This window comes from Orbicella faveolata, unplaced genomic scaffold, assembly GCF_042242905.1.
Source record: "Orbicella faveolata isolate gen_17 unplaced genomic scaffold, um_ofav_v1 contig_2, whole genome shotgun sequence".
NCBI classification, from domain to species: Eukaryota; Metazoa; Cnidaria; class Anthozoa; order Scleractinia; family Merulinidae; genus Orbicella; species Orbicella faveolata.
This window is the reverse complement of record NW_028301547.1, coordinates 23,837,730-23,852,365: the sequence shown is the minus strand read 5'-3', so window position 1 is coordinate 23,852,365 and position 14,636 is coordinate 23,837,730. Positions and strand designations below refer to the sequence as shown.

Here is a 14,636-nt window from a genome sequence, read left to right as displayed (position 1 = left end):
AATTCATCCGTCTAACCACATCAGTCTAATTCAGTCGGAATCAGTATATTCTATATCATTATCTTGGATGTCATTTTCGCTAGGAGCGCTATTCGGAAGGGTGCGGTTATTGGAATCGAGGCGCTTATAAGAAACGGGGCGCTTATTTGAAGGAGATCATTGCTGAACCTCAACAAAGGGTTGTCTTTGTGTGTTTTACGTAATTTGGGCGCAAACTCTGTTTTTACAAATGAGTTTGTGGCTTCCGCGTTTTATCGATGTCGTTCTTCGTTGTTTCCCGTCGTGTGCGCAGCGTCAAAGAGCAGTGGCCACAAATTGAATTTGGGCCACCTGCGCTATGGCAGATTGACGTCAATTGATAATGATGCAAAATTAACAACTGATTCTGACGCAAATCTGACGTTCTGTACCGGTGTTTTTTTTCATCTCAGTGTTTTTTTTTTACAGAAATCCTGAGGTGTTTAGCCCTGATTCCGGTATAATGTCATGAACTCCAATCTGAGGAATGCAACTGACGTCATAAGAGTAATACCAAAATGTATCAAATTTAGTCAAAAACAGGAAAGGGAAAAATGAGAAAGGGATCCGAAACTGTAAATGTTTGTCACGAGTTCAATTCGTTATCATCTCATAAAAATGAAATCTTTTGACTCCATGATCCATCACTCTCTAGCCGTTCGCATTAGCCTGCGAGCGCCGACGTATTTCCGCCGAAAATTTTCGGCGGAGATAAGCACAGCCGCAAATACCGTGACGTTTGCCTTCGCAGGCTACTTATCATTAGTTCGACCAAGTTCGTCTTGTGTGATCGTCCGGGTGAAGACTGAAAGGCTGACGTTGCGACCAACTGAGCGAAATTCATTTTCAGAGCTAAGTGAATGATGTTTGTCAGTCGATGGTGTTGTAAGTCTGTTGCGTTGAAACTGATTGGTCAGTTTAGCTGCGATGGTATTGGCTGAAAGACTCGTGCATACAGAGCTTGTCAACAGTCATTGATCGGTTTCAATCTGTCTATTTTTAGTCAAATCAAATCGGTATATTGTTGCCTAAATCTGAAGTCGGTAAGTTTGAGGTTCGTTGGTCGATTTTGTTTATGTCGTGAATAAGTCGTTTGTAAGGTGCCGGTAGTTGTTGAAATCTGTTAAAGAGGCATTTGTTCTAAGTTATATGTAGTGTTCCAGCTTTCCAGAGTCAGTCGTTGAAAATAGTTTGTACTGTAATTTACTGTAGTTTGTAAGTATTAAGCAGAATACCAGTCAGTTCTGTGGTTTGTCTGTTGCTGATGTTCAGCAACTGATGTGATTGTTGATATCACCATTTTAAAGGTTTCAATGCCAGTCTCGCCGATGTAGCTAGGAAGCGTGGCAGTCGGAGCATTTGATCTTGTAAACTGCTCCCTGTCTGTTTTTAGGTTCGTCCCTGTCTTTCAACGTGGGTCTGTAAGTGTCGTAACGTAGTTGTGGGTTTCACTGTGGGCTAGGCGTATGTTGCAGGGCTGTAGGAACCTCGTGATGGTCTCAGAAGTGCCCTTAATCAAGAGACCTTGATCTCTTGCCTTGATGTAAGGAGTATCAGGCGGTGGGTTTCTTTTCGTCAGCGTCAGTAGGTAGGCCTGTCCCGATTGTGCTTGTAAAATGCTGAAAAGTTGTTCGCTAGAAAAAAATATTGCCAAAAAATTCAAAAAGTTGCTACCTAGATTTTTTTTATATATTTATACAAAGGTTAACTAAAGGATTTATTTTTGGTTTTTAAAATAATTGCTAACATCGGTCAAGAAAAATAGATTGAAACTTAACTTTAAAGAGTTGCTCGCAAATATGGGCGAAATTTAAAGGCACAGTATTGGCCATTATGCTTAGCGCACCTCTCAGTTGTTTGTTTTGGTTTTCACAGGAGCGAGGCGTCTATTGTTTTCAAGTTCTATTCTGGCGGCAAACAAAAGAGTCTTCAGAATTTTCAACATCAGAAAAATGGCCGCTAAGAGATCGCTGCGTGCAGTGCTTAATGGGCAATACTAGGACTTTAAGGGCACTCCTGAGTCTAACGAAACAAACCACATGGTTCATTTGACGTCTTGCTGAACGTTGTGCAGTGACAGGTTATGTGTTCAAAGTTCAAAAAGTTGATAAACATTCAAGAAACCCGCATAAATTGAAGTTTTCTATAAAATCGTTGACTTTTTCGTGCTTGATATGTACTCTGAACCTTTATTTTGCTCAAAAGTTTCTCAGAAAGACAGAACTTGCTCGAGGTTGGTAGAACCGCAAAAAGTTGCTCCAAACTCCAGACTTAGGACGGTACCCTATACCGCACACGCATATACGCCGTTCTTCGCAAATGCTTTGGCCCTCTCGCTGGAGAAGACTACTAACTAACTCCTAACTCCAGACTGCATACTACATTTAGGCCCAAATAGCGTTCCGGTTAACCTGAATGCCTGAATAGTGAGTCAATAGTACTCAGGTTAGCCTATTTTCGGTTAGCTCTCGGTAATAGAAATGGGAATACGATATTAAAAGATCTATGGTCTGTAAATAACGGACACCGATTCTGTTCCTCCGTCTTTCGCGCTGTTTGGTTTAATCAACCGCGCGGCCATGGGCCGAGCGCGGTTCTAGGTTTACCCGGGGTTTATTTATTTTTTTTTAACCGCGCGGCCATGGGCCGAGCGCGGTTCATGGTGTACCCGTGGTGTTTTTTTTTCGCAGTTTTGTCTGCGACCAGACCCAAGCTTCCACTCGGCCAAATTTTGAGTCACGCAACCTGTGATGTTTACTCGCCAAAAGCTGTTGAAACACCGATACTGACTTTCGCGGGAAAAAATTAAAAACCCAGCGTTCGTCAAAAATTATATTTTTTCGGCAGAAATTTAGCTCGGAACATATACATATTTATATTCCTTTGAATCGTCGATGAAATGACCTTTTCCGGATATTTTTTTCGTTCGGGGTCAACAAAAACCTTCGATTACAAAATCACGCCGAACCCACACGTTGCAAAAAAATCTATTCAAAACCCTGACTTCGAAGCGATATAACACTTCAGCGTTAATAGCTACCACACATCGGCAGGCGGTAAATCTATTCATTAACAATCCAGCCTTATCGTGTTAAAATTTCAGCGAAATCGAACAAAACCAGAATTAATTAGAATTTTTTTGTGACCTCACTCCCCAGACTTGACCTAACAAAGGAAGCAACGGTCGCCCATAGCAACCGAAAAACACCAACATAACAAAGCCGAACGTTTCGGCCAAAAATCTCCAGAATTATCGCCTGAGAGCGTAAACTTGAATGGGAACATCTTTTTCGAACTTTTTTCAACTGATTTAGACGAAAGACTGGCCTCGGCGGGCTACAAGAAAGACCAAGAGAAAAACAGAACAAGACAGCAGAACAAGCCGATAACATTTCATCGCACGGCTTTCGGCACGAAAACGAAAATACAGCTTACTTCTGGATAAATTCAGCCTTAGAAGCCAGCAACCGGCCCCAAATTACTTTCTGTATCCTTACAAATGTCCTGATTTCCATCTCCGAAAGATTTTGCCCCAATTTTGAGCAAATAAACATTTCGTCGACGGGGACCGCCATTACGGTGGTTTGCATACTAAATTAGCTAACTTGACAAAATTCTCCTGTGGGGGGGATATGACGAAAAGAGCTGAAAGATGGCCTATAATTGGCTAATGATGAGATCATCGAAAGTAACGCCAATTTTCTGTCACGTTTTCAATCTGTGGTCACTGGAGTGACCAAAATCGATACATCGGTCGGGATAGAGTTTTATTATTAAATTATATGACTTGTGTGACTACTTTGCTAGCCCTTTACTCGTGGAAAACACCAATTAAATTTAATCATGACTTTTAAGAAAGAAAGCTGTTGTTAATAGTGTTATTATCGTGTCATTTATATCGTTCATGCCCATACATATCCCGAAGAAAGTTCTACAAAGATTAAGACCATTAGGTCATCGGAGATTTGTCAATGGCTACCACTGATGGTGCAATAATACAGTTTGTGTTGATCAAGTGATGTGATGTCTACAGTAAGAAAAGAATCATCAATGACTACTTTGGAATGTGCACTCCGTTCCGACGGTAGTGCTAAGCAAACAGTTAAATTTTAAAAGCGCGGTTATAAGATCTAAGAGATCTTCTTGTTTTTTTGTCGGTGACCAGACGCAGACCTCCGCTCGGCCAAACTTTGAGTCACGCAACGTGTGATGTTTTTCCGCCAGAAGCTGTTAAAACATAAACACACGAACAATTTTACGGATATTGTTTTCTTTTTTGTGGGTAAAATATATTTTCTTTTCGCTTTATCAAAGTGTTGGATTTAAAGGGAATAATAAATACGCTGAAAAAAGGTATTACGTCAGCCATGGAATGCGCTGACGTTGCAGCTTTCACTTTCGCTACGTGACAAATAAGATCGTGTTTACTTTGCAAGTTTATTTCGGCAGAAGCGACGGTGATTAATTTATTTGTAATTTTGCGAGTATTTCTTGCGGTTTTAGGCAAATGAAGTAAATCCTTTGACTGTTTCATCGCAGCGAGTTCATAGATCGGAAAGAAAATTAAATGTTTGGAAGCCAAGCAAAGAACGTGTCAGAACGTGCAAAGATTACGTCATTGATAGGGAAATAACCACCGTACTAAAGATAGCCGTAGATAACGCAATTCTTGAATTATGTGACTCGTGTGACTTCTTTGCTAACCCTTAACTCAAGGGAAAAAAACAATTAAATTTAATCGTGACTTTAAAGAAAGAAAGCGGTTTGTAATAGTGTTCGTATCTTCATGCCCATACATATCCCGAAGAAACTTCCAGATTAAGACTATTACGTCATCGGAGATGTCACAACGGCTACGACTGATGGTGCGATAATAGAGTTTATGTTGATCAAGTGCTGTGATGTCTACAGTAATCAATGAATCATCAAAGATTGCTTTGGAATATGCACTGCGTTGCGACTGTAGTACTAAGAAAACAGTTAAATTTTAAAAGCGCGGTTATAAGATCTAACAGATCTTCTTGTTTTTTGTCGGTGACCAGACGCAGACCTCCGCTCGGCCAAAGTTTGAGTCACGCAACGTGTGATGTTTTCGCGGCAGAAGCTGTTAAAACATAAATAGACGGACAATTTTACGGATATCGTTTTCTTTTTTATGGAAAAAATATATTTTCTTTTCGTTTTATCAAAGCGTTGGATTTAAAGGGAATAATGAACACGCTAAAAAAAGGTATTACGTCAGCCATGGAATGCGTTGACGTTGCAGCTTTCACTTTCGCTACGTGACAAACAAGATCGTGTTTATTTTGCAAGTTTATTTCGCCAGAAGCGACGTTCATTAATTTATTTGTAATTTTGCGAGTATTTCTTGTGGTTTTAGGCAAGTGAAGTAAATTCTTTGGCGGTTTCATCGCAGCGAGTTCATAGATCGGAAGGAAAATTAAACATTTGCAAGCCAAGCAACGAACTTGTCAGAACGTGCAAGGATTACGTCATTTGTAGGGAAATAACCACCCTACTAAAGATAGCCGTGGATAACGCAATTCTTGAATTATGTGACTTGTGTGACTTCTTTGCTAGCCCTTTACTCAATGGAAAAAACAATTCAATTCAATCGTGACTTTTAAGAAAGAAAGCTGTTGTTAATAAAATTAATTAAATTTTAAAAGCGCGGTTATAAGATCTAACAGATCTTCTTGTTGCGTAATGAGTGGCAACTGGGTACGAGACTGAAACAAGACTTGAGGGGGGCTCAATTATTTCGCAATTCATATTAGACGACACGTGGAAGCAAGAAAGACGCCATTTTGAAGGTTCGTTGTCATCATGAGCTTCGATAGCAGCCGAGGGCCACCTCAAATTGAGGGAATGACTAGTCTAAAAGTCGACAACCTCACTTATCGTACAACCACGGGTGATTTGACCAAGGTATTCTCGAAATACGGCGAACTCGGTGACGTTTACATCCCGCGCGATCGCTACAAACAAGAATCCCGAGGGTTTGCTTTTGTCAGATTCCACGAGAAACGCGATGCTGAAGACGCAATGGATTCCTTACATGGAACAATCATCGATGGACGAGAAATCCGAGTGCAGATGGCAAAATACGGAAGACCCTCAGAATCTTACAAGCCGCGTAATCGTTACAGAAACTCGAACTACGGCGGCTCACGATATCGTTCACGTTCACGGTCCCCTAGACGCAGGTAAAGATTTCACCCTATGTTAGGCCCCGTAGATGTGAGAGTTTAATACTAGACACTTGTTTTCAGAAAGCTTATCAATACTGATAAACAATATTGTTAGGCTTTTGGTTTAATTTTAACCCCTAAATTCTCTTGCGCATACCATATCCTTTAGTCCAGCAGCAGAGGGTTGTGGAAATTCAATTCAATTCAATGTTAATTTAAACGCTCACAAACATCAAGATTTTACAGAGCTGTCAGAAAAAAATAGAAAGCATATAAATATATACAAATTACATATGGAAGATGTAAATAGCATCAATGAAATAATTTACAATTGTTTTTAAAAAATAAAGTGTTAAAGAGAGAAAGAAAAGAAGATAAAGGAAGACAAGTAGTTTTCAAATAAGGTTGATTGTGTGGAATTTGGAACACCTAAATAGTTTATGGAACTAATCGAGTAGGTGCCCCAAAGTAACTAAATTTAGCAGAATGAATACAGTGTTAAATAAACAATTTAGGTTAAAAGTATTGAACAGCTGTTAAAAGATGTGAACAAGTGTATGGCTGATATGGCTGGACAACGGCCAAGTTCTTTTTTATATTTTATGGACCAAGGCACAGGTCTGTAATCACGGAAGAAAAAGCAAGGCTGATATCCAGCCATCTTGACCAAACAATTTTAGTTGATATTAAACAGGTTTTATCATGCTAAAATAACACAATTCTATACTGAAGATGTATTATAGCACCTTCATCCCTGCTTGAATACCCAGCTACAGTGTAGGATTCGGTTCATCTCAACCACATGCAGATTAAGCTGGGTAATAAGCAAGACTAGTGGAGTATTTTCTTCATTGAAGATTTAAATGCATTATCATGGGGTAAAAAATTAGTCATGCAGTCTTAATTTAAATATTGTTTGAGTTTCTCCTTTCCTTGTTAAGTCAACCACTTTACCATGTCATGCAATAAAGACAATTTTCATATAAACAAAAAAACTTCTCTTGATAAATTTATCATGTTGAATTTAGTAAAATATGAAACTCCTTAATGTACCAATTTTTTACAAAGGAACTTATTTCAGGGGCCAAGCCTTGTCCCCTGACATACATTTTGTTGTAAAATTTGACAAGTTTGATGTTCCATATTTCCATGAGCTTGCAACAAATTCTTACAAATTTTTGCATATTTACTAAATTTTGCTCGATAAAATCAGCACAAGAGCTTATTTTCATTTGAGTGAAAAATGTGTGACACTGCTAAGGTTGTCCATTGTCACTATTGTCACATATCTTTTCTCTTTTATTACAAACTGTTGAAGACTTGTAATAATGCCCAATTTTTTTTCAATAAGAAAGTCATGTACAAATGCTTATCCAGTCTTTGTTTGTTTAGGGCACGTCGCTCTCGTTCCAGATCGCCTCGTTATCGCCGCTCACGATCACATTCGCGCTCACCACGTAGAACTCGTCAAAGTCACTCACGGTCACCAAGGAAACAAGATAGTCGTTCCCGGTCCAGAAGTCCACGTCGTAGAAGATCACATTCGAGATCACGTTCAAAGTCAGGCTCAAAACCAAGGCAGTCTCGTTCCAGGTCCCATTCTCACTCTAAATCCCTTTCAAGGTCTCCAAAGAATATAAAGTCAAGATCTCATTCTAGGTCTCCCAAGCAAAGAAGGTCCCCAACTCCTGACCAAGGAAGTCAAGAAGGTGACGGAGAGAATGATGGCCCTTCCCAAAACAACCAATCGAATGTCGATGATGGAGCAGAAAACAATGCAGATGACTAAGCTTTCCATCCTGGTTTTACTTTGACTGTGGTGCAGTAATCAGTTTCTTTTAAGTATTCTCTTCCAGGGTTTGTTGCTGTTCTGGAGAAGGGGAGTAAACTTTTGTTGCAGAGCATAGAGGGAATGGAATGGGCGTTCCTCCGTTTTAGGTAGAGACTCGAGACTTTTAGTATGCTCAATTTCTTTTACTCATCATTTTTTTACATTGCTTAATAGTTGAATGCCTGTTAAATACCCCTTTGCATTGAACTGGAAGTTTTTTGTTCTTGTATACCTTAGTGAAAATATAGCTGTAAGTATCTATTTGGTTACAAAAAAAATCGTAGACACTATGTACACAGTGGCTCTTAAAGGCTGAATCCATCACTCATAGTTTGCAAAGAAGGGATAATCAGGGTTGCTTTGCCCAAAAATAATTATGTTCTTCTTCAGTAGGTCAAAGATCATTGAAATGGTTGGTTAGTAGTTTTGCGAGTGTTGGCTGCCTCATGAACAGTTTGAATGGGTTTTACAGAAATAGTAAACTTTCTCAGCATTCTTATTGAATAACCTCAGTTTTTTCCCCTTAACTGAGTTTGCCAGTTTCACACAAGTATACTCGAGAGTCAAATAACAACCGCCTTCTCAGTTTTGTGGTGACCCACAATGCTTCAGCTTAAAGGCTTTGAAGTTTTTTTTTTTGATTGGCTTCAAAAGCTTGTTTTTGTCAAACTGTTCTTGTACATATTTGCAGCATGAAGTATCGCTGTATTATTCAACCTGTAACAGTGAATTGTTTGTGACTAAATTGGGCACATAGTTTTTATTAGGTGTGCTGCATTGTTGCATTTGGTAGCTTTATGTGTTGAAACCAACCTTTCTGTTCTTTCAGTCAACTAGGAATTTGGAGAATAGAGACAATGCAATCTGTATCTCAAAATAGTTTCATATTTTTAGCCAATACAACTAATATAAAACATAAGTTCTAGGGAGTGGAGTAATACTGCAAGAAATTCATGAATCACACTGTTCTATCAAGACTTGGTGGAGGTTTCTTTAAGGTGATTCCTCAGTATTGCATTGCGCAACCCTGCTGTGCACGATTTCTGCTTCATTAACGTGTGCGGATGAGCGCATGCACGTACACAGCATAAGAGATTTCCTTCAAGCTAAGCTCGAAAGCGAAATAAATGCTCGTTTTCTCTCAAACAAGCATGGTGACCTATATTTTTTATTCCATAAATTTGGTCAAAAAAGTATTCTCTTTAAGTTATAAAATTAAAAAAATTGTTCGGTAGGGAAAATAGAAATAGCTTAAAGATTGCACAAAACCTTTACTTAAGGATGCAAATTAAGACCTCGAAAACAACAATTGGAGGAACCTTTTGAGTCAGTGCCGTTTAGAATTGTGTGATTCTCCCATAAATTATATACTACATTGTCCCAAGTGCCCAAGACCTTCTGCCCATTAAGTATTGCTTTAACAACTTTTGCTTCCAGCTACCCAAAATTTAACATGAACTGATGAAATAATGTGCGTTGTTAGGCTTACATGGGGTAAGATTGGCCCATCATATCTCTTTAATGAGCAGGGGTGACATACGATATACTGTTTAGTGTATTTTTCGAAACAGCACTCCGTAGGGAGTATTCAAGGGAAGTTTCAAAAAAATTGTTCAGCAACTTTTATTTCTGAGGAATCACCTTAATAATGTCATTCTCCTGATTTTCCAAATTTAAACTATGCACATGTGCTGTTGTATTTTTTGTACAGTAGTTAATTTCTTTGTATAGCTTGATTTTGCTTTAGTTTGGTAGGAAACTTGGTTGTGAATAGTTAACAAAGATAACCAAGTGGCATTAGTTGACGTGTTTTGTGTTATACAAGCAGTAACCAATACATAGTCTAGGTTGTGGACATCCAACATTTGGCTTATTGAACAATTTTCTCACATGTGTTTGGTTTGATTGAGAATATCAGGGTACGAGTTGCTCCCTCTTTGTGACCTGACAATGAGATTTACTTGTCGCTTGTTCAAATAGTGTACAAGTGCACGTCCTGTAATAGGACACCTTCGTGCTTCACAAGAGCCATAAGACTGTGTGAGGTTAAATGGGGCTGTTTTTGTATGCAGCCAGGAAAATAAGTGTTTGCTTAGGCAAAATTTCCATCTACAGAAGGTGTCTGTCAGCAGAGTTTCAACTGTACTGTGGTAGTAGCTGTAGCTTGATTGGTTGCCTTAGAGCAGGGATGAGAAAAATCCTGTCAAATTCACCCTGAGTATAGCTTTATCTAGACAAAGAATGCAGGGTACATGTACACACTCCTGATGATGGGTTTCTGATCCAAGTAATTTTCTAGTGTCAAACTAAGGAACTTTGACCTAAAGTTAGTTCATATTTGTTATTTTATGTACTCAACGTAGAATGTATTTGATTTTAAATCTATCATATTGGCCTTTCCTGTAGGCGCAGTTTATTTATACTTGCTGTGCGGGTTGACTGGTCATGCTGTGACCATGGCTGCAGTGTTTTGCTGTTTTCTGCCGTTGACGAAGGAGCCCATGCTGTTGCAGACTCCTGTTAGTTGGCGTTGTCGCTGTCCAGTTTCCTGATTGGTTGCTGATCGTCAATCATTCTATTCAACTAAATTTGCCCTTTAAGTCCAAAGAGTGATCATAAGTAATCTGTCCTTGTTTTGTTGAGCTAAACAATAATGCAAGCCAGAAGATGATCACTAAAGGGATATTGTCTTGATATTTATACAAATTCTCCCAACAAGTGCCTTTTTCAAATTATCATGGCCGGCAGGGAGAATTTGTATTGTGCATGGGTTACTGACCAAGCGTGAGGGCAAGATGGCTGGACATTGGCTGAGTTCTTTTGTGTGTGTTTATGGACCAAGATGGAGTCTAGGTCCATAAACATGCAAAAAAAGAAAGAACAAGGTAATATCCAGCCATCTTGACCTAACAAGCTTGGTGAAGAAAGGATTTATTATATGGAAAAAGAACACTATTTTCTTGCGACATACAGCAGGTAATCCTGAGCAAGCAAGAGAGTGCCATCTTGCCTGCTTGGGTAGCCAATCATAGCACGGGATTCAGTTCAGCTTGCTCGCTCATAGGGCTAGCTATATAAAATAGGACTCAAAAGGTTACAATACTTGGTTGGTTTCCAACTACAGTTAAATTGTCTGAGGCAAATTTTGATTGGCTCTTTGCACTAATAATGTACAGAAATTGAAAGGTTATTTTCAAAATGCAAATTTTTTTTCTTCAAATAATAACATTGTCTGTTACCATCATAACAGGATAAAGTAACTGAGATTGGCAAAATGTGATATGGACGTTTTCTGAACTTTCAATTTAGCAGAATTCAAAAGGAAACACCACTTTGAGAACATTCTACTCAATATGAATTCTTGAAATAATTTTTGACATGGATATCCCATCCATGTTTCCTTCTAGATCTTTAGTTATGCCATCTATTTAAATTTTCTCTTGCCTCACTTTCAGTGGTTTATCATTGTTTTAGTACCACATTTTCTTGAAATTTCGATTTCACATCCACACAGTCCAAAAACGACTTCTAGAATCCTCTCTTAATATGTTAAAAAGCTCTGATAAACTCGTTGTATTGAGATTGAATTAGAATTTGGAGTGTTGTTTTTTGTGGAAGGAGGAAATCTGTGTTGAACCGGAAGAAAAACTCGCTGTGCAAGGACAAACCAACAACAAACACTACCTAGTCATGGCGCTAGGTCCAGGATTGGAACCAGTGCCACAGTGTTGGGAGTGCCCCATTCCCTCCCTCCCCTCGTAGTCTTAAAGCGGTGACATTTCCCTAGAGAAGAAGAGCTTAGGGTTCTCCCTTGAATTGCCATCTACGAGGTGTCCAATGTGACTTCCTTGTAGTTGGATAGAAACCAATCTTGCAGATACAGAAATACTGTCAGGTTCTGCCTTTCAGCAGGAAAGACTGTAAGTACTAATCTAGGATTTGTATTAATCCAGCTGAAAATTTACTTGAGGTGCAAAAAATGTCTGAGGAGTTCTGGAATTTGTGACGAACTTACATGTACTTCCAGAGTGACAAAAGGAGTTTGTTGATTATTTTTTGTGTCTAATTTATTTTCTCAGATGGAGAGTTCATCAAAAATGTGACTTAGTATCCCTCCCCAAAATGTTCCTGCCTTCGTTATCCAAGAAACTTGTGGTTTCCTACATTGGCATGCCTTTCTGGTGATATCATTTGCCAACAGTGACTTTAAGTCTACTCATCTCTTTTGGCATCTTCCTTTCACCTGCAGTGAATTCCAAATTTTGTATTCTGAGAGGTTTAATGAAAGTAGTTTGCAAAAAAGAAAAAGGAAAAGAAAGATTCTGGGGAACATTTTCCCCTCCTATTATTTATAACCCAGCCAAAAAGTTTAATTTTGTGCAAGTTTCATTTCAGATGTGGGAGTGCAGTGGCCTTATTGAAACTTGGGATGGTGGGTGGTGCCACTGCTGGCCCACAACTTGCTGTTGTTATGATGGAGACGGGGGTTTCGAGAATTATTTTCTTTTTTTCCAGGAGAATGAATAGGAAACTGGGAACTGGTTTCCTCCCCAACAAGCATCTTGTCTAGGAGGGTTAGCAATACTTCTGGATGCTTCTTCGTGGTCCTGACAATGTAAATCTTTTTAACTTTTATTCTTCATCTGAAGCGTAAAAGTTTTAATAAGATAATGAAAGCAAATGGCACACGAACAACGAAAATTAAGTTTCAGCCGTGTGACTGACAACTTACATGCGATTGGAAGAAAAAATACCAGTACCAGCGGGGTGGTATCGTTACACTGTGTAATTATCGTTAGACCTCCATTTGTAAAGAAGCTGATTTGCAAATTTAAAATCTAGCAGAAATGCTTGAACGTTCTCTAATTTTGTCGAATGTTTGCATAATTAGTTCGTGACAGCGTTTTAGAACATTTCCAGGGACTGACGAAACTGGACGGATCCAATTAGGCAGCGTAACAAATCTAGTGTTCTTGTATGGGGTTTTGGGCTGACAAAGAAATGAATTGACTGTTTATCCAGGAACCTGATTATTCACAGGTCAAGAATAACTCAAACTGAATCTAATTTTACAACCATAATGTTGAACTACCTCAAACAAGTGGTTTAGAAAAGACCTAAGGTGATATGACATCGATCTTAAAACTTGAAATCCATGATAACCGATGGGCTGATATCAATGTTTGGACCATAATATGTGCCAGAATTGTACAGCAACACCGCATGAGTAGCGAACCAATCGTCGCAATCATTCAATGTTTGGGAAGCGGGAAGGGTGACTGCAAAGAGTACAGGAGCTAGATGTACTCCCTTGATAACAGTTGCTAAATGAGATTAGTATCACCCAACTAGTGGACTAATGCAAATCCTACATTTTAATTGGCTACGCTACTAGAGGACTATTACTAATAGTGCTCGAGTAGCGAAATTGGCGCAATCGAGCGTGACGCTTTCTTTCGTTTTATTCCCAAATAAATATTTCTTCAACTCGCATTTGCTAAATTTATTAGTGCCTTTTCTGTCCGACTAGTTGGGTGATACTAAAACAATTAGACCCCTCGGCGTCAAGGGCCACGGGGTAATAGCCCATGAGGCTTCGCCTCATGGGCTTTTGACCCGTAGCCCTTGCGGGTTACGGGTCTAATTGCTAATTATTTCCAAGTTTATTTATCTTTTTGGTGGGGCGGTGTATGAAAAGAAAAAGGACTTGTATTAGAGCTGCATCGTAAAATCCAAAGAGAGAACCGAGCTATAACGATCTGGAGCAAATGCAAGGTGATTCAGTCTTCACTCAAGTTTTCACGCGTCCAACCTGAATCGTTCAAAGTAACCATCATTTTCTCTTGGAGTAACCTAACCCCTCTCCTCTTCCAGAAAAACATGAATGCAAAGAAGTAAAACTTATACATTGACTTTTGGACCTTTCTAGAGGTCTTGCCAAAGAAATCGACTCGTTAACAGAAATGTAGACCAGGGGAACGTAGAAGTGGCTAAGGCCGACTAAGGCAATTTGGACGTTATAAATGGTGCAAACATCGGGCAGTGATTGACTGGGTAGTACTTTTGCCTAGGTGACCTTTTTGTTGAATACTTCGGCATTTACTTTTCGTTCTAAATCAAGCATTAATAAAGTCAAGTAATTACTTTTGATTTGGTTAGTGCTGATGAATTTTTCGATTGCAATCTCGCCGATCACTATTTATCGGGGCTATTTCAGTTAAGTGGAGATCACGTTTATTTAGTTTTTATTTCCAAATTAAACTGCTCGGATTGTGTCGTCTGAATAAAGTAATCTGTTAAGTCATGAGAGGAAGACGGGTAGAGGGCGTTTTCCATTCATCCAAACATCTCGAAACGGGGGCAAATGGTACAGAAATTTCCGGCGAAACTTTCCAGTAAGTCCGGAAACTGTTGAATTTCGGAAAAGCGAAACATTCAACCGAACTTTCCGGAAATTTCGGGGATAATCAAATGGAATAGAAATTCCCGGTAAGAAATTTCGGAAAGTTTCGAGGTTGTCTTCTTTTACGGAAAATGCTGTTCCATTCGTCCCTGAAAATGCCCAGAAACTCAAACCGGATTTTTCATCGAATGGA

At 39.1% G+C, this 14,636-nt stretch overlaps 1 protein-coding gene across 2 annotated transcripts; it reads left to right on the top strand.

The window, feature by feature from the left end:
* Window positions 1–5,781: 5,781 nt before the first annotated feature.
* LOC110055119 (uncharacterized) lies at window positions 5,782–14,190 on the top strand. 2 transcript variants are annotated; one of them, XR_002297291.2, is made up of 3 exons: window positions 5,782–6,224; window positions 7,602–8,147; window positions 10,447–14,190. XR_002297291.2 is itself a non-coding variant. In XM_020761499.2 (2 exons), exons 1-2 carry the CDS (start codon window positions 5,845–5,847, stop codon window positions 7,996–7,998), a joined length of 777 nt encoding a protein of 258 aa, XP_020617158.2. In that variant the 5' UTR covers window positions 5,782–5,844; the 3' UTR covers window positions 7,999–10,445. The 2 variants fall into 2 exon arrangements, 1 of the variants encoding a protein (XP_020617158.2); XM_020761499.2 differs by lacking the exon at window positions 10,447–14,190 and having other exon boundaries at window positions 7,602–10,445.
* Window positions 14,191–14,636: the final 446 nt, after the last annotated feature.